We start from the raw sequence: 19,900 nt of genomic DNA on the forward strand, positions 1-19,900 counted from the left end.
CAGCCACTTGTGGGCTTAGCCTATAAATACAAACACTCCATTTCCATAATTACAGAGTGAGCCAGGAGCCGTCTGGACAGAGGGGCACAGCAAACCCTCATCAGGGAGCCCTTAGACTCCCTTTCTGATGGGTAGAAATTATAGTAGGACATCAAAGGGCCTTAATACTACAATTACACAGTCACTGTGCACTACAGTTTCAAAGTATTGGAGTCGGTGCATATATGTCTGCATGGTGTCGGGGAGTATTTGTTTCACCCACATGAAAGGCAGAATTAAGTAGATGCATCAAAACCACACAATGTTTTTTTTTTCCCTTAAATCCGTAAATATTAAACATTTTTCTTCAAATGTGCGCTTGGTCTTTTGTATCATGACAACTTAAAGTGTTTGAAACAACTTCACCTTTTATTAAAAGTGGCATTACTCCAGTCCGCAGTTACACTTTGCTTTAGCCCTAATAAAATAATGGGAGGTGTTGAATAAAACCTCAGCTTGAATTATTCATATTTCAAAAAAGAGGAAGTGTGCACTAGGTCAAAAATATCTACAGTGGTGGATGCAAATGTATCACTCTCATTTCACTTTTTTTGTTCCAATATTAATGCAGAACTTGATGATATAAACAATCCATCGTAAATAGTGAGACTTGATCTTCGAAAGGAGATAAAGACCCTAAAACAGAACTACTACACTGTTCCCCCAGGCTGTTTACTCTTTCTTGTTTCTACATTTATCACTGACACAATTATTTTGCAATCAAACAAATGATTCATGGCTTTGTTTGTCAATGAGCCACACCCTTCTTTAATTTTAAAATACCAAACCTACCATGTTCAAAGAATGTTAAAAATCACTTTTATTCAATTAAAAAGTTGGTTAAGTTTTGAGCAACTTAAAACTCCAAGGGATTGTTTTAATATAATCACATACATACTGTGCAATATTATAATGTTACAATGCTGATATGTAGATAAATAAGGCGTTGTCACTCTGTACATGTCCAGTACTGCCTGGAATATACAGTGCATACATTATGTGCCGAATAAACCTGATTAGTGTTAAATGATTACAAGGAAGCAATATTTTAAGGCTTTTACACAAAGTGTCCTCCAACAGGATCATGAGACATGGATGAAGTGAAAATTAAAACCAACCCCCGGAGGAGAAAATCCGATGATTTGTGAAAAAAGCAAGAAGGTTGGAAGCAGATGTCACTGCGTATCAGTGATAATGTTAGAAGAGTCACAGAGGACGAAGCGCAAGTGTAACAGCACCAGTATAAACAATGTAGTTTTACACTTTTCTCCATTTTTATAGAGGCTTTTAGTTGTATGGGAGTGCACACAGACAGACAAGCTGCCAACATGAGAGGGGGTGGTGTGCAGCAGCGCTCCAGGTAGACTGGACTTTGTTCGCGAGAGAGGAAGACGTCAATGATTATCGCTAGCATCTTAATTACTGTAAATACAAGAGGCTAAATCATGTTTAACCAAAGCTTAGTTAGGACTGAAAAAGCTCATCGGGGATCCCTAAAACTTCAGAGGGTTTGATTATACTCAAACATTTCATCAACCTATGTACTTTAAGGCCATAAATAGCAGGTGCCATGATCCTAAATGCCAGGAAAACACTTGTATCATTAAAAATAAAAACCAAAATCATGCCATTTTTCATGCCGATAATTAAACTCCAGTCCTTCAAGATGGCTTGCACATAAAACCGTTATCTAACAATATTTACAGTACGTGACTAAAGTCGGGCTAACGGGGAAGTCAGCGCGCGTAGTTTGACTATTGACAGTTATTAAAGGTTATATAAAACAGTTTATACAGTGCATTTTACTTGTACTTCATACACCACAGATTCATTGCTTCTGTATACAATTAAAACAGTAAAATATCCTTAACTTTTTTTTTTTTTTTGTTTGCAACACACTGGCTTTTGGTTAAGGCAGGGTGATTAACCATAACAAGATATGGAGCTAGATATAGGTTGTAGTCTGGTACCCTGCTGGTTTGGGTTGCGTTAAATCGCTATGTTCTTGCAGGGTGAAGCCAGGCGTAAATCAAGTGGCTCCGTATTGTCCCTGATTATAGTTGCCATGTAGTTTGGGAGCAATGAACCATAACTGGTTGCTAAATGTGGAGTCATCTGACTTGAGTCCAGTCATGGCGGGAGAAAGCTCTGGTCTCTTTCACAAATTGGTAACAGGGGCTTGCTAGTCATGTCGGGCCAGTGTCGGTGCTGCTGTCATGAGCCTGCGGACGGGGAGGGCTGCGAGGCCGGAACGGGGACGACTGTAAAGTGGTGGTGTGGTGGTGGGGGCATGCCTGGTCAGACGCTGGGCATGTCGGCCCGGCTGAGAGCGATGGCGAGCTCCAGGTCCTGTTGCTCCCGGAGCCGCAGCCTCCTCAGCCGCTCCTGCTCCTCACGCTCGCTCTCCCGCTTGGCCCACTCCAGCTGCTGGCTCTCACTTCCAAACTGAGGGGCAGGGAAACAAACATTAGATGTGCACAAAAAGTCAAAAAATGCAGGCTGAAATGTCAACACGCAACAAAGAAAAAGGAAAAAAAAAAAAGATGAATTGCTGGACGAAAGCTGAGATAAAAGGAACGGCTGATGCAAATTTAAAAAAATCAAGTGTTTCGAATTAGGCAGAATATCAAAAACTATGTCCAGACATAGTTGAAATGATTTGATATATTAAAGTCAATTGAGGAAAAAATAAATTAAACAACACTGACATTTAGATTTCACTTGGACGTCACAAGAAAAAGCCAAGAAAGCAGCGCTACAAGCTTAACAAAACAAAAGACTCCTGCACAATACACAGTGCTTCACTAGTGCCATAAAACATTGCTCACATATGTCCTCTATTCATCACTTGGATCAACGTGACTGAGGAGGATATACATTGAAAATAACCGTGCTCATGAATCACCCTACTAAGATTATGCGGTGCGGTGCGGACAGGTTTTTCACATGCAAAGGGATCGACCACCACACCCTTGTACGGTCTTACCTTGACATGTTCGGATCCTGGCAGAAAAACAAAGATTACAACACAGTGCTCGATATAAAACAAAAAAAATTAAAGGAAAAAAAAAAAGAGCATCAAATCCCTTTACCAACTGTCATGCTATAGTGAGAGGGGGAAAAAATGAATGTGTGTCATGTCAAACGATATACAAACCAGACACAAAAAGCTGCCATGCATCATCTCTCCAATGTGAGAGCGCGTTCAGCTTTCGGACGACACACGACGGCAAAGAGGCGGAAGGGTGGAGGACAAAGAGGCAGATTTGCTCTGATGTGCTCTGCTTCGAGGCCATTCATGCTATGACAGAGAATAAGCCGTCAGCCCGTAGTTTGAAACGTGAAAAATGCTCCTCGTGGAGGCTACCTGACCTGACCTGACCTGACCAGGCAAGTTAATGAACTCGCTGAATCTTCTCTGGAAAGGCTGAAGCCGACAACAAGCATGCAAGCCCCCTTTTACCAACTGGACGACGGCAACAGGTGACAGCGCAGAGGCAGACGCACCAGGACTGTCCGGGTCGCTCATGCAAATGCGGATTTTTTCCTTCCACACAAAGCCCTCAGATGTTTTTTTTTGTCAGTTGTTAGTCAACAGCCAGTTAAAAAAAACAACAAAACAACAAAAAACAGCCGTCCTGTGATGGCTTTGTGAAGTCATTGAGTGAGGGGTTGGAAAGTTAACAGAATGAGGCTCGGTGACAGAGAGCTGACACCGTGAGCCTTCAGCTCTGCAGTCTGAAGAGTGAGATCAGCGTTATGCAGACAAAGGCGCTTGTTCCAAGAGAAAAACTGTAAGTACGCTACACTTACAGAGGCAAAATCTGCAAAACCCACAGGACAGTCCTTGGATGTTTTGCTCGACTCTGTCGTAACAACAGAGTCTTTACTGTCTGCTGTGGGGCCGCCGCTCTGGAGCAGCTCTGATGCAGCCGAACTGAGCGCACCTACTGGAGAAGGGAGACATTCAAATAAAAAGATCTAATTTCCAAATCCACGCAAAAAAAAACAAAAAAACAGTTCTGCCGGCCTTGACTTTGGAGGCTAGCAACCGTTAGCCCCTGGGGAAAATAACCCGACACTTGTGAAATACGCTGTTGCTAAATGTTTTACAGGAAGCCAAGAGCTTTAAGTTCAGAGTTTTCACCCACGGGTGATATTGGTTTTAAAAAAGGTGTTAACCGCACTTTTTGTATAAAGCTCACTGATGCATTGAAGCTTAACAAGCACAGCGTTGCTTTTTTGGAAAATAGAATTGCAGAAGGCTGACCCACCCTTGTCTACTGCGGGGCTTTGAAGACACTTCCTTTATTGACGGTATTCTCATCTGGTTATGATTGTGCAGCTCTTTAATTTGCACCAGTTCCACAACACGTTGCATCTGCAAATGAGGGCCTTCGAGCCAACTAATTATTCCCCTTATCTTATCAAAAATACCAGGAGCATTTCAACCCAAATTAAGTTTCATTTATCCAATTACTGCCCTATTAAAATACTTGAAACCTCTTCACAAATGCCACAAAAATCGCTGTGACACACTTTTCACCAGTGTTTTTACTTGAGCAAAACTAGTTTTGCAATTGACCCTGTGATGCAAGCACTCAAAACAATGTACAACTCTGAGAGGGATCTCACTTCCCCATCACGTAGGCGGCACATCTCTGGAGCTCGCTCGGTTTCTTAACAGCGGCTACTCATCTCTACCCCTCTGTGTGTGGCGAAGCAAAAGGGAACACCAACTTTCTCACGCTGTGGCTTCTGCTAAAAGAGTAAGTGCAAGGTAACAGCGGAAGGGCATGTGCTGGGCATGGCCTGTGGTGTGTGTGTGTGTGTGTGTGTGTGTGTGTGTGTGTGTGTGTGTGTGTGTGTGTGTGTGTGTGTGTGTGTGTGTGTGTGTGTGGGAGAGAGAAAGAGAAGGACTTCACATAAACAACAAAGAAAAAGATGAACATGAGGCTAAATGCATCCAAGAGGCTGAGGTGGTTCTTAATCTCACCGCATTGGTTGATTCAAGAGAAACCTTTTTTTCCCCCTAACACTTACAGAGCCACATGACTTTGAAACCCTACTACTATTACTACTACTATTACTATTACTAGTACTACCACCACCGTATCTCTGCCACCAGCCTTTCCTGATGCAACTTCAAAAGAAGAAATTACTTTCTCTGCACCCACACAACTCAATAGGGAAGTCTCTTTTTTTTCACGTATCACCAGGGCTCAAAACTCCCTGACAAAACTGAGTCACACAAGAGGGATGCGTTGCCCGCATTTATATTTTCATCACAAGTAGCAAATGTCAAATAAACGTTTGACACTTCGGCGTGATTGATGACAAATTGTACTCATTTCAACCGGTTTAAGGCGACATCGCATGCTGATTACGCACATCACTAAATCACCGATGTCATTAAGCAGCAAGCACAATCACACGCGGACTTACTGTGTATATACACGTAAAATCAGGGCTTACCATAGGGAGGTGCAGGCCGGTTAGGCACATTTTTCTTTGACGGCAGCACAGGGTTGTCCGACTTCTGTTCATACACCAGGGAAAAGACAAAAAACAAAAATCAAACGCCTCGACTATCACACAAAATAACGACTCCAACAGAAATGTCAGCCAAAATCTAAAGCATACTATGGCCTCAGACCAGAGAGACTGTTTTCATAAATGTGTTAAATTGGCAGGAAAAATAAGAAATCAGTCATGTTGAGAGTAAAAATAACAACACAGCTTTCTACAGCTAAAGAGGAAAATGATGCTTTATGGTGCAACTGGTTCATAACTCCCAAGAATCCCAGGAGCTTACCTTTGACATCTGACTAAAGTCAGCAAATCCACCCCCCTTGCTTCCAAAGGAGTTGCTACCAAAAGGGTCCGCTCGCCCAAACACATCTGTGACAAGAGCACATTGAAGAGCATTTGGAACATTTGAATACTTTTATGGGAAGAGCCACAAACTATAATGAAGTTCAGCCCCAAACCACACATTCAAAATCATCTCTACATCTACGGCTTATTCTGAAAAGGCCTGCGTGCGATTTCCAGAGGAGGGAATGTGGCGCGACCGTTTAATTTTCCATGACATTTTGCAAAAAAAAAAAACCCTGGAAAGCAGACGTTTTGTTTAACCTGACGTATGCAACTGATCAACTAATTAAAGGCGTCAGTTGGCGCACTGTTAACCAGAACTGTGCCTGGGTTGTTTTGAAGCTCGGTGGTATGCCGCTTAATGAAAAAAGAGGCAAACTGCAGATGGTTACAGTGAAAAAACAAAACATTGTAATAGAATATGTTTGTTGTGAAATGTGCCACCACAAGAGCCCCCATTCATGTGAAGTACGCTGTGTTTTTCTTTTACGCACAGTAACCCGGCTCAGGTCTACAGTTGCCTCTGTGTTCCTCTGAAGGTGTGTAGCACGGCAGAGCACCGGCCACTAACTTAAAACAACCTCTGTGGCGAATGAGGCAGAGCAGCTCAATAGCAGCAGATATAAAGACAGAACAGAGGCAGGAGTGAACTGGTTAAAAGGAGTGGCAGTGTATTCTAGTAGAGCAGGACCAGCAGTCACAGAGTTTCTGTTATGTTTGGCCGCTGCGAGCCTCCTGTTTTTCCAGGGTAGGGGGGAGTATTTTTAGTTGGCCAGTAGTTAAATGCGTAGGTACTCGACTAAAAATAGCCCCAAACCGCTGGAAAAATTGAAGCCACAGTGAGTAAAAATTGTTTGCCCCTCATGCCCCCAAAAATATAATCTAAATCTAACACGTCACCCAGAATGGCAAAGAATGACTCTTTGAGACTAATTTCACAACAAGGACACTCTCTCATGTTCAGATGGCGGTTAATAGAGTCACATTCCCGGAAATCTGCATGGAAAATCTGTACATATTTAGTACAGGGATGACTGTGCATTCATGCCTTTATACGACATAGCACAGTACGTTCAACTGTGGCGCCGCCATATTCACTACCTACCTATCTACCTACCTACCTACCTGAAACAAAATGACACACAGCCTGAGCCTACACATTCAATGGTACAGTGTGTAGTACAAAATACAATTGTGTCTCCCCTAACCAAGAAACAGGATGTGGTTGCTCTCTTTCCCTCAGTCATAATGCTGAATATAGGCCAACATCACAGTATGATGTCACGGATACACTGTTCATAAGACAGAGATGTACATACAAATAGATGACACTGATAGATAAACTGTAGCACTTTTGATTTTTACCGTAAGGACACAAGCTCCAGAAACAACTGAAAATCACCCTACTCCTTATAATTACAACTGGGAAGACTCAGTAGAAAGTCTTTCCCTGTGTGTTCAGTCTGCAGTAAAGTACCTGAACCCTTTGGCTTGGGGCTGTTTGATGCGAACGGGTCACCACCGCTGCTGCTGAGGGCACTCGGCTGCAAAGAAAAACAACAAAGGAGCACAAGCACAAGTACAGTGAGCAAGCTATTGAAAAGATCTTGAACAAACACACACAATGACCACATCAGCACAACCACCAAGAATCCCTCTGTCCTCCTCCTGGTTGACTTTTCCAGGTAGCCATAACGGCGAAGACACGTCAATGCTCGTTTCTGCGGTGTCAGCTTTGTGACAACCGCAGCGCGTCACTGAGCGCAGGACAGGAAACATCTTTTTGTTTTCACTTAAAAACTAAAAAAGAGGGGGTATGTCTGATACCTTGGCAGGCGGAGTGGGTTTTCTACCAAATGGCTCCGAAGATCCAAACAAGTCTGACTTGTCTGTCCTCTTGAAGAAATCGTCAGATGAGGTGCCTTTGAAGGGATCACTTTCTTTGAAAGGGTCACCGAACGGATCTACGACAAAAAGACAGGACAGTCATCTCTAACCTCTGACAGGAACTCATTTAGGTTTCTTTTTCTCCACAGTATGAACTCTGGACTGACATTTGCATTTAATCCCCAACAAAACAAGCTGGAATAATCCTTATGCTTACTGAAAAACAGGAATAGATAATAAAAAGAGGTGTGCAGGCGTTCAGACCTTTGAAGGCCTTGAAGGGGTCTTCTGTCTGGAAGGGGTCCGGTGGCGGCTCCTTAGCTGTGCTGTTGTTGAACATGGCTATCCTCGACTTGAACGAGTCATCCTGGTGAATGAGAACATGGAAAACCCACAAATTAATAAACATGTGGGGGGGTTGGTGAAGTCTCAACAGTGAAACAGCAAAACAATGGACTTGTAGTGAGTATTTTAAGTGACAAAGCAAAACACAGCGAGACAACAATAAAAGAGAACATGCAGAGTCAGTAAACAGACTCCAAACAAAGAGGACAGATCTAGCATGTCTAATCTGTAATTGTAAAGTATGACTGAAAGTCCTTTTCCACAAAAATGCCCTCAAATTATAAGAACTAAAAACTTTGGGAATAACAAAACTGGGGAACAAACAAAGGTTTCAGAGGAATATTTGTCAGATATGAAGCGGTGACATCCGAAATGTGCCTTAGTTTCTTCCGTCCTGCGTTTGTATTTTTAAAGGGCAGGAAACAAACCCAGACGCTAAAGTCTTCAAGAAGATTCATTCATCATCTCCTCACCGAACTCCTGAAACCTCCGTTCTGCTTCTCAGCAAACCCTTCGCTCAAGTCTGGCAGGTTGTTGAAGTTTCCCCCATTGATGTCGCTCAAAGCACTATTATACTGCTCAATGGTCTTGGTCATCTCCTGTTGGCTGTCCTGGATCAGCGACAGCTTACTCCGGGCCTAAACACACATAAAAAAAGACAGTTTCATCAGATTTTCTTCACTCTGTATTACCAGGTTTCTCGGCTGTTCAACACTGGTCTTGTGGTTAAGCTACTTTGATTTCTTGCCACGTTTTCAAAAACCTTTTGAGGCTGAAATAACATTCCCACACTATCACATGAGCAGCAGAATTTCGAATTGTCATACAGTAGATTTCCCACGGCTAACGGCAGAAACAGTTTACTCAATAGTCTCTGCAGACGGAGGAACGTACCTGGTTTTCAGCCACGTAGCCTACACACATGTAGTGGTTAGTGGTTAGATTGGTGAAAATAACCTTAACCGCCACAATAAAAGAGTTTCACTTTAGTGTACTTCAAGGCATGGTAAATACTTATGAACAATGGTCACAGCGGTAAATGTAAAGCGAATGTGACATTTCCGTGTGAACGAAACCTTCTCCGCCAGCGTAAAATACAAGTTTAAAGTCCACAGACACACACACGCACATGAACGCACAACCTTATCTCGTTTCTTAAACTTAATTTGTATGACGATGATGATGATGATGATGATAATGATAATGATGATGATAAGCTTTATTTCAGGAACAATTAAATATATAAAACATATAAAACAATATAAACCAATCATTAACAACAACACAGACAGCCTATAAACTGGAGCTCTAACTCCAGAGATTAAAAACATATAGACTCTGGCTCCAATATTTCCAAAAGCATGAGAAATACCTTACATCACCCCTTATAATTTCATTTCTTGACTCCCTTAGTCTACACATAAATAACAAACATTTCCCTTGCCCTGGTCCATCTGGGGAGTTTAAAGGGGAACTACCGTTTTTCCTCAAATAGTAGCCGGGGCCTTTATTTACACAACTGCCCAGGAGACCCGGCCTTTATTTCTAAATCCCTCTGTTTATTTTTATACATTAGCGACCAAGCTCATCGTTCTGTAGCTCATCTTCATCTTCCTCACGTGCTGTTCTCCTCACTGCGCTGTCGGACCTGGGTCTCTGTCTCCGTTGCGCACGCCGTAGCGCTTCGCTCCCATTAGAGTCAATCAGAGCATTTTCATGTGCGCTGTGCTCCACGGAGCAGAAACCTGCCGTTCAGCAGTGCAAGGCTGTCCCTCTCTGGAGCAGAGGATGAGGTCGGCTTCACTCCGGTCAGTCCTCACAGACAGACCACAAAAGTTTAAAGAGTTTCTGATCATATCCTCGTCAGTTTGTTCCAGGCGGCAGAGTTTTTTTTTTTTTCGACCTGGCCTGTGTTTGTGATCAGCCTTTATTTGTTCGTGACCCGGCTATTAATTGAATATCGACTATTATTTGAGGAAATACGGTATGCACTGCAGGTCAGGTCGCTTTTCCTCTGTTTTGCTAACTCTCCTCTCAGCCATGTGCATTTGTTTACAATGAAGCCGCAGAGAAATCAATCAAGAGAGCGGTACATAACGTTATCATATAAGATGTTACGACGTGTACAGTATATTTGTGTAGCCTTATCTGCCATAAACAAGAGATTACGGGTTACAGGGCACGTTTGTGTCATGGTGCACAAAGACGAGAGCTGGGACACCAGGGTTTTTCAGCCAAGAGATGAAAGGTGGAAGGCAGAGAGCCTCCATCCTCCCTCGAATCAAGTTACATGTCATTTATTAAACCATCACGATTACTCCAAAGCTGTTAAATTAAGGTAAAAATGTAGCATAGTTAAGCTAAAAATCCTGAATAGTTCCTCTTTAGGAAATAACCTAAAAGCATCATTATATGCCACTTGGAGTTTCTTCATCTTTGCCTTGCTAAAACTGCACCACAGGTGGGCTGTATAGAGTGGAGTACAGGATGCTCTAAAAAGTGAAATCTTAACATCAACCGTGCACATGCAGAATTCCCGTATGAACTAAAAAACTGTATATTTATGCTCCACAGTGCTGAGTTAATCAGTTAACGGTCAAAAGTGGCAGAACATCCTCATGTAACCTGTGTCTCTGTGTCTGCACTGACCTGGCTGATCTCCTCCTGGGTGGTTTTGAGGGACTTGACGATGCTGTCCAGCTGGACGCGACCAGTGAGCAGGCTCTGCTCCAGCTGGGCCTCCTCGTCCTGCAGCCGGCTCAGGTCTGCCTTGGTGCGGCCCAGTTCGTCCTCCTGGCTGCGGAGGTCTGACTCCTGAGAGCGGATCTGGCTCTGCAGGGACGAAATCTGGAGCAGAGAGAGAAAAGGCCGTTTTTCATTTGTAGGTTCATCAATTGCATAACAGTTAAATTGCTGCACATTTCGAAATTATAGCCATAACTGGTTTGGTTTGGTTTGCTTGTTAGGACACATCAAAGCAGCACTATTTAAAAAAAAAAAAAAAGAAGCACAGTACAGTTAGATGGTGGTCCTCATTAAATCAACTTTTAAATATGTCCAACTTAATTGGCCACAGATGAATCAGCAATGCAATCCTTCACAAAGTCATCAAAACATAGACAGTCCCACTATTTTAAAATGGTGACTGTTTGAAGATAATAATGCACAGCAAGTATGAATTCAACTTGAACTTGATCTGCCCTCACAGTGTGACTGATAATTTGCTTAATAAAAAGATTTCGCCACAATTTATTAAGAATTGCATGTGTAATCATCACTGTGTCACCTGCGGTTCAATACAAAATACAGCAGAATTCCTTGTGAGTAAGTCAAGTTTGTAACCGTTTGTGTCTCATCCTGGCACTTCTGCTTGACGTCATTGAGCATTCCCTCCAGCTTGGAGCGCTGCTGGTCCATCTCCTCCAGACGTTCCTGTGCATCCTGCTTCTGGGACTCCAGGTCCTGCAGACTGCTGCTCTCCCTGTCCAGGTCATTCTGCATGTCCTGAAGGTCACACACATACAGGCGTTAGCAAGAGACGTTTACAGACTGCATTATAGTATCAACTCTTCTAGTTCTCCTCCAGATTGTATAACTTGCGCAAGAAGCTGGTTTGTACCATAAATTTAATGCTCCAAGCACAGAGAGAGTTAGACACTTACACGTCAGTCATTAGGCACAAGTTCCATACAAACGTATCTCTGTGAGGCCTTACCTGAACTTCACTGTTTTGATGTCTAATGGAGTCCTCTTTTTCCCGTATCTCTTGCTCCAGGATGAATTTTTCTCTGTAGGTAAAGCACATGGAAGAGGAGTGAGGGCAGGAAGTAAGAAACTCTGCTTTTTACCCCTAAGAAGCTAATGTTGGCAAAATGCACAGCTTAAAGACACAACAGGAATGAAATGAAAGGCAAAAACCCTATAGAAGCACCACTCCATTCATTAGTCACTTGTCTTATTGTCCTGATGTGGTGAATGTAACTTCAGACTGAATATGAGGTATTCCAGGTCTGTGTAATGTCTGCCTGAAACTTCCAATTAGAAAGAGAGACCTAATAGCAGAATGTTTTCTTTGCCATGTCTCTCTTGGTATAAAAATATCCGAGTACAATAAAAAGGTTAAAATCATTAAATAAAACTATTACAAATGGTTTTTAAAAAGCTTTGATCCTGATCCTCGCCATCACCTCACTGCAGCCACCTCTCCTTTTTCTCAGAGGAAGTGAGACAAAGCGATCCTCCTGTTACTCAGGGTGCTCACCTCTGCAGCTGAGCTATTTCCTGGCTGAGGTCATCCAGCTCTTTGATGCCTGTCAGCTCCGCCGACCCCGTGGAGCTGGCGCTGTCCTGAGGCCAGAGACATTGAGACAGAGGAGTGAGAGAAAAGTAACATCGGATGAGAAAGTACGATCGAGGATGTGAGGGAGGTGGTGGTGGGGGCGGTGAGAACAGAGACGAAGACAGAGTGACGGGAAACGGATTAAATGGATGCAATAAAGACATTGGGGAAAATGTTTTAATAAGGAAAAGTGGGACATAAAGGAGGGAGAAGGAGATCAATGGGGACACGAGAGGTATGCAAGGGGAGAGAGGAGCTTCCCACTGATATGTCTAACAAAACAAAAGACACAGGAAGGAAGGACAAACACCTCGCACAGCCAGGGAGGGAGCAAGAGATCCTGACAATACATGCATGAAGAGAAATGTGCACAAGACAATGGAAAAGAATGCAACACTACAGTGAAATCTATTTTATGCATCAGTGTTCAACAGATCATGCCAACGACGGAGTTTCATCAGAAAATCACAACGTCCCAAAACTGTCTCAAAGCACCGGCCAGACACAAACTTTGCCTTTTAGTTGTTTTTAAAGTCTCAGATTCAATCTCAAAAAAAGGAAACTGTGTAAAAGAGTCTATGTGAGTTGTGAAGCTACTTGTGCAAGAGTTACAAAAGCCCATCTGTTGTACAGTATTTCTTTGCACACTCTTGTTTAATTGATCCGACTCTATTCAAACACATCTGTTTCTTATTAATACCAACACAAAAGAGCAGAGTCTATACACTTATCTAAAAGGTTTGCTCATGTGTCCAAAAAAAAAAAATCTGTTCTGCATGAAAAACTGAATAATGACACCTGTTCATGATGATGTGATGTTTGAATATTTTTTTTTATTTAAACCTATATCCCACCGGTAAAAACCCGTCTTAATAAACACATTTTGGCTTTACAATTAAACATGTTATTATTTTTACTTAAACATAAAGGGCTCAGGCCCAAACTATTACATCTTAACTACTGGCTATTCTAGACTGTGTATTAATAAAGTGATGTATCATGTAGTATCACTGCTGATACCATGACAGCAGGTGGCAGTGTGATGCCCTTAACACAAGTTTAGAAAAAGACACATTTGTGAAAACCCCAAGAAATAAGAAATATGTTGAGAAAAAGCTAAAATCTAGGACTTTCATTGTTTCGTTTTGTTGGGGGGGAAAAATAAAATAAAGTTTGATACACAATAAAGAGGCTAAAGACCAACATGCTTCTGTTTAAACCCGGTGCTTCAGACTGAGATGGAGAACGTTTGATGGAACACATGCGCCACCTTGTGACACAAAGCTCAATTACTCACTCGGCGCATATTAGCTAGTGCAGCAGGTTCAGGTCTCATAGAAGACATAAGCCCCATATAGCTCTGTCAGAGAGGATAGAAAACAGCTCAAACAAGAAAAAGCATAAAAACAGTTTTGCAAGGTAAAGCTAAAAAGCAAGAGAGCAGAAATCACTGTTCTTAAAATGCAGCTGAAAGTGAAAAAAGGTTGGCTTTGAGAAAACACAAGTAATTGATATAAGCTGAGGTAAAGTCAGGACTCACGGATGTTGCCGTCCTTTCTGAGGGAGGGATCATGTCTGGTGTGAGAGTGGAGGGAGGGTCGATGCCTTTGGTCATTTTCTGCTGCACCAGATGCATGGCCAAAGAGAACTGCTCCCGGGTCAGCTTGCCTGTCTGCTTAGTGTCAGCCAATCCCCTGCAGACAGAGCGCTAAACTTCACTCAAAATGTTACATACTGAATGCTATGTGTGAAATAAAGATACCCAGTATGCGCAGACAAAAAAACAAACAAAATCAAACTCTTAACTGGTGCCACTGTCTCAGTTTTGCATCTGACCCATGCCCTGGACAAAATGTGATGTCTCTAGCTGTCCAGAAGAGGGTGCTGTGGCATTAAGCCAACACAGACTCTAATCAATGTGGATAGTTCAGCACTAGTCAGTAATGAAAGCACTAGTAGTGACAAGTTCACCACAGGAATAAATAGTTAATGACTTCTTTTCTGCTCTTGAAGACATTTTACCTCTTATTTAAAAAGAAGTCCAGTTGCCTTCAACTCCAGCATTTAATGAGTACCAAGACCTGGATTAAAGGTAGACCGACTATTTGGTTTGGACAATAAATCGGCAGTGATAGGACATTTTATAGACTATTTGTTATTGGCAGAAGTATTGTGGCTGATAACTGTTAATTTTGCACCAATCACACAGTAAGGCTAACACCATCTTATTGCACCAGATCTCCTCGTGGGGTTATCAGCTGATTAACTGGGTATTAGCTTTTTCCTGCTCCAAAGTTGGCCTTTAAAAATCCACTAATGGTTGAATGACCACCAACCTGAATGACTGAGAACCTGCACACACATATATCTAACTTTTGTTTTTCCATGGTTCAGGTAAAGTTCAGGACAGTCAGGCCACCATTGTAGCATCTGCTTTGTAGTATATGTATACACAGATTGCAGAGTTTGTACATCATGGTATTAAAATCTTTAAAGCCATTCTGTTTTCAACTATCACACTGTGTTTTACCTTCACATTCAAAAACCTGCAGCATATTTGCACCATCTTTTCATCACTTGCAATTTCAGTTTTTACTTATCTTTTTTTTTATAGGTAGGCACAATTTCAAATCTACATAAAAGTAAAGAAGGTAATTAATTACTTGATAATTGTCTTTAAACTCATTCCTTTTCTTTTTTATTGCCGTCACACATTCTACAGTGGCTGAGAGGGCTCTGCTGTACAATGCTCTGCAACCTGAGAAAGCACATGCAAATAAACACAACCAAGCAAATTAAGACTAAACCTTCACCACTTCACTGACAGACAGACATTTAAAAATGCAAATAAGAACGAGCCAACTAAGTTATGCGCAGTTTACACAAACACGCAACGAATAAAGACAACACGATAAATACAAAGACGCTGATGTCCTAGTTTTTATGTGGAGGTGTTTATGTTTGTGTTTTCTTCAGCTGCAGTGCATTTAGCTCTCTCTCTCTCTCTCTCTCTCTCTCTCTCAGACATGGTAACATTCACAGTTTATGAAAAGTGTTGTGAACTGAGCTGTGGTCTCACCATATCTGTGCCAACATCGTCTGGGAGAGAGTGGACTGCATGAAGATCTCTATCACCTCGGTGCCGGAGACAAGGCCGTCATTGTCGGTGTCTGTCTGCTTGAAAATTTCATTATATTGCTCCCTGTCAGCCACCGGTACCACCCAGTTCACCACCGGCTGGAATGAACAAAAGACAAAATCTATGTTAAATGAGCAAGAAATTGAGCATTGTTGGAGCCAAACGCAGAAAACATTCACTATAAACACCAAAAGGTGCAGCCAAACATTTTCCGAAAATCCTGCCCTAAATGGAAACACGCGTTTATTCATGAACTGTTTACCCAAAAACAGAATGGTTACTGACATATCACACACACACACACACACACTGGAAATGGTGGTGTGTTAGATAAAAACAAAAAATGATAAAATCTGATTTTTGTAATTGAAGGAGTACTGTAGCACAAATATATTTCTAGTCTCTACATGTTGTGTAGACAGTCTAGATTTTTATTTTGGGCAAGTTACAGAGAAATGATCAACTTGGGGATGTTGAAATAGCTTTTAAATAAAGGGAAGAGGACATTCATTGAAAAAGAGAGGACATTGGAACAAGTGTATGACAGCTACATCAGGTGACCATGGTACAAGTATGAACAGGAAACCTGGCCTCTCTTCCCTCTCAAGAAAACCTGTTTTTCAAATGTCACGAGTTAAAGCTCCCTGCAGCTATGACAAGAAGGTAGAAAGAAACACATTGGCTGATACATAATGCTGACAACAATGTGGCAAAACGAGTCCATCCATTAGCAACAGAAAGAATCAATGAAGACATGAAATGCTGGTTTCATTGAACCACCAGGCCCTGCTCTTGTGACGCTTATTTTTGGGAGACACAAGGGAAAAGTAATGCATTGATTTTTCCATGAGGATTTAGTGTGTGCAATTTTTCCTTCTTTATTTCTCATAAGAAACTATCTACATTCAAAACGTTGTTAAGACATCCAGAGTTTACTTTGGTCCACAAGTCACTGCATTAGGAAGTATGTTTCTTAAAGGGACAACGAGGAGTTTTGGAAAAGCGAAGCGTTTTCACACTACATTTATGAGCCTCAGCGCGCACCGTAAAATTCTTTTGACCGGCGCAAGACGGACTCATGTTTTCATTCATCAAGAATTAAAGTCAGAGGTTCAAAGAGGTTCACATACCGTCGTAGTTCCGACCATAAACGGCGATTCAGCTGCGTTATTCTCATGACTCGTTGCGAAACCGAAAGTAAAAAACGCTGGTCGGCTCGACCAGCATCTCCGCCACCACTAATAATAACAAAATAACGATAGAGACAGAACGATATATTTATCGAAAATGGGCCCATTAACAAGTGTGGGTAGCGGAGATTCATCCACATTAATGTGAGACTTTTTTATAACCGAATAGAAACTCCTCGTTGTCCCTTTAACTTCCACCAGATTTAGGTTTATACATGTACAAAGTAAGGTTAAAATATGTTTTGTAATGAAACAAGTAGAGCTAAGAAATACCGTTTATGAAATATCAATATAAATATATCTTGAAAATAAACGAACACAGATTTTTTGTATAATTATTAGCAAATTGTAATTAAAGGCTAATCAACACAATATTTCATAGAGATTAAGAATTTGTTGGTCTAATGCAGAAAAGCAGATTATAGTTATGGAGTTTATCTTTGCACTGAACTTTAGTTTGATATGTGACATTTCATACTCTTTCTATAATTGTATATATAGTAATTCATTAATTAAAATATTGTGATTGTAACTGAAGTGCTTCATCTCTAATGCATAAGACTTACAACGGCAGTTCAAGAGAAGCACAGGAGAGGAGATGAATGGACGTACCGGGGAGCTGGATTTGAAGGAGTGTTTTGGAGAGAGGTTGACAGTACTGGTGCTGAGGGGGGAAGCACTGCCCAGAGGAGGAGTGCTCCGTAAGGTGTCTTTGAGAGGAGCTGGGCCACCCATAAACCCTGACAGAGCAGGCAGCACAGCCACAGCGCCTGGCAGCCCGCCAGCTGTTTTCTTCCTTTTAGAGGGGGGGATGAGTGAAGCCGGTAAGCTAGCTGGGATGGGCTCCTGCTCCATGGCTCGATACACAAGATGCATGGCCTAGAAAACAGGGAAATCGTTGCATTTTTAAAACAATGGTAAAATCAGCTTTTAAAAACCTTTAATCTATAAGGGACTATGTTTTATTACAATAAGCATTTGCTTCCCAATATAGGCTGTGGTAGACTTACCACTGTGAATTCATCTTTGTCCAAATGTCCATCTTTATCCACATCACTTAGGTCCCAAATCTACAAAAACAGTGCATAAAAGACAAAGTGAGCATGATTTGGTTGCTTTGAATAAACACTGGCATCTGTTTAGCATTGCAACGTGTCATCTCACCTTTCCTAACACGTCCAGAGGTAGCTTGGAGTTTATCAAAACTGGCCTGACTTTATCCCCAGAGAGGAGACCCTTTACTGGACACAGACTCTCAAAAATGCCTTCAAACTTTCCTTTTTCATCAGGCTGGGAAAGAAAAAAAAACACTGAAGTTTAGACGACAAGCTTGATTTTATATGTATATTTCAGGAATCTTCATAAAAACATTATGAACTTACCCTTATCGCCCACTGCGAGTCAAGCGCTGTTGAAACACTTAATAATGGGCTGCTAGTGTCTCTCTGTAAAAAATATGGTAAGGAGTAGATACTAATAAACAGGGCAGACAGACACAAAATTTGCATGCATATTTTCATGAAAATGAGAAAAAACAGACAGTGAGAAAGTATTTCAACACTTACAAATTTGGGTGCAGCTAAGTTTTGGTTGAGGTTGTTGAGGCTGATGTCATTTCCACCCTGTGCTGAAGCCACCAATCTCAGAGCGATGAAGAAACCCTGAAAAAAGAGGAAGGAACCAAGGCAAGCCCAGGATTTAATGCACACATCAGCATCAGTGATCACAGCCACTTTTAACGGAAATGTAAGATTACCCGCTTATCCAGATAGCCTTTTCTTTCCGAATCTGCCAAATCCCATATCTGAGAATATAATAAAACAGATTTAGATGCTATTGATTAAATGTCATTCGTGTGCACGTATATGTATGTATTTATGTTTAAGACCCACCTTTCCCAATGTAATGTCTGGGAGGCCTGACTTCTTAAGGAACTGAGCAGCATCTCCAGCTGATACTTTGCCTGTGTTAGTTGGATCGAGCTATGAAGAACCAATAACAAGGCGATAAGTGGAAACAGCTGGCACAGCTTTGACTCACAACTGATTTTTTTGTATGAAAAATCAAATCACAACAGTTACTACGAGCTTACCTGTCTGTAATAGGTTTCATAAGCTGGGTTTCCACTCGATAACTATAAAAGAAGAACATAGGGCAGAAATACAACAAATATAATGAAGGAGGGTGTGTTAGCTAGCACACGCCGTTGTAAAGCTAGTTATGGCTCTAACATTAGGAGACTGTAAAAGGTGAAAGTAGGTAAACACAGCTTTTAACGCTAACGTACGATTTATTGATGTTCAGATTTAGCTACTAAGCACCCTTTTTCGCTAGTAACGTCACCACCTTCCTGGCAATAGCAGCTTCCTTCTTCCATTAAAACGTACAGTAACTTTGCTATCCTTACTACTACATCTAGCCAACCGTGTTAACTTAGCTGACAACGACAGGGTGCTAATACGGTTCAGCGGGACCACATACACCGCAGCTTATAAAGCAGTGGTGCGGTGAAAGCTTACAGCCACTGTCATTGTCACTTGATTATGATCTATATTTAAAAAAATTAGGCACTTTTCCTTGAGACACTGGCTGTTCTTACCTGACTGGTACTCATGAGCGCCGCCATATTTCCTGGTGTCTCGGGAGCGCGCAACGCCCCTTAATCGAACGAGGGTGAGCGCGGATAGAACGAGGAGGACAGAGGTTCCGTGGGAGAACCGTTTCCATCACAACACTAGAGAAGAGACAGGGTGGGACAACGGCTACAGTGGTAATACAGGGGTGGGTGGGTTTGAATCCTGTTAAAATAGTTCAAATATGAACTTTACTAATTATAATCTTGAGACAAAATATGCTAAGAAACTTACAGAAATTGAAAATTGACATTTGCTAAGAAATATTTTATAGGCTATTGCGATCAAGAGGAAATCAGACGCCCCCCTTCCAATTAAAATGTGGCTTTGTGAAAACAGTGGGCCTAGCTGTGTGCCGTGTCAGGGAAAAAGAAAACCAAATACCCTATGACGCACAGGCACAGGTGATACCTAAGTGTGTGTGTCCTGCTGGGTCCAATGTAAATACCGA

At 41.8% G+C, this 19,900-nt stretch overlaps 1 protein-coding gene across 4 annotated transcripts; it reads right to left on the bottom strand.

Moving 5' to 3' along the window:
* Positions 1 to 546: 546 nt before the first annotated feature.
* Positions 547 to 19,460, bottom strand: LOC311000925 (epidermal growth factor receptor substrate 15-like 1). 4 transcript variants are annotated; one of them, XM_083991831.1, is made up of 24 exons: positions 19,416 to 19,459; positions 18,909 to 18,950; positions 18,709 to 18,798; positions 18,573 to 18,620; positions 18,382 to 18,477; positions 18,199 to 18,261; positions 17,981 to 18,106; positions 17,827 to 17,886; positions 17,429 to 17,695; positions 15,567 to 15,724; positions 14,028 to 14,181; positions 13,785 to 13,847; positions 12,410 to 12,495; positions 11,864 to 11,936; positions 11,491 to 11,652; positions 10,798 to 10,995; positions 8,622 to 8,786; positions 8,068 to 8,170; positions 7,744 to 7,880; positions 7,394 to 7,460; positions 5,855 to 5,940; positions 5,515 to 5,578; positions 3,853 to 3,989; positions 547 to 2,484 (listed from the first exon to the last, which is right to left on the bottom strand). In XM_083991831.1, exons 1-24 carry the CDS (start codon positions 19,440 to 19,442, stop codon positions 2,338 to 2,340), a joined length of 2,619 nt encoding a protein of 872 aa, XP_083847957.1. In that variant the 5' UTR covers positions 19,443 to 19,459; the 3' UTR covers positions 547 to 2,337. The 4 variants fall into 4 exon arrangements, with proteins under 4 accessions (XP_083847957.1, XP_083847959.1, XP_083847960.1 ...); XM_083991833.1 differs by lacking the exon at positions 3,853 to 3,989; XM_083991834.1 differs by having other exon boundaries at positions 2,343 to 3,989; positions 19,416 to 19,460.
* Positions 19,461 to 19,900: the final 440 nt, after the last annotated feature.

The sequence above is a fragment of the Trachurus trachurus genome (genome assembly GCF_905171665.1).
Source record: "Trachurus trachurus genome assembly, chromosome: 17".
Taxonomy (NCBI): domain Eukaryota; kingdom Metazoa; phylum Chordata; class Actinopteri; order Carangiformes; family Carangidae; genus Trachurus; species Trachurus trachurus.

Excerpts from the sequence above, each read along its gene's own strand:
- LOC311000925 (XM_083991834.1), bottom strand. The coding sequence starts at position 19,442 with ATGGCGGCGCTCATGAGTACCAGTCAG. Across the intron at positions 17,887-17,980 it reads CTCTGGACGTGTTAGGAAAG|ATTTGGGACCTAAGTGATGT; the intron begins GTGAGATGACAC and ends CTGTTTTTGTAG. Across the intron at positions 11,653-11,863 it reads ATCAAAACAGTGAAGTTCAG|GACATGCAGAATGACCTGGA; the intron begins GTAAGGCCTCAC and ends TGTGACCTTCAG.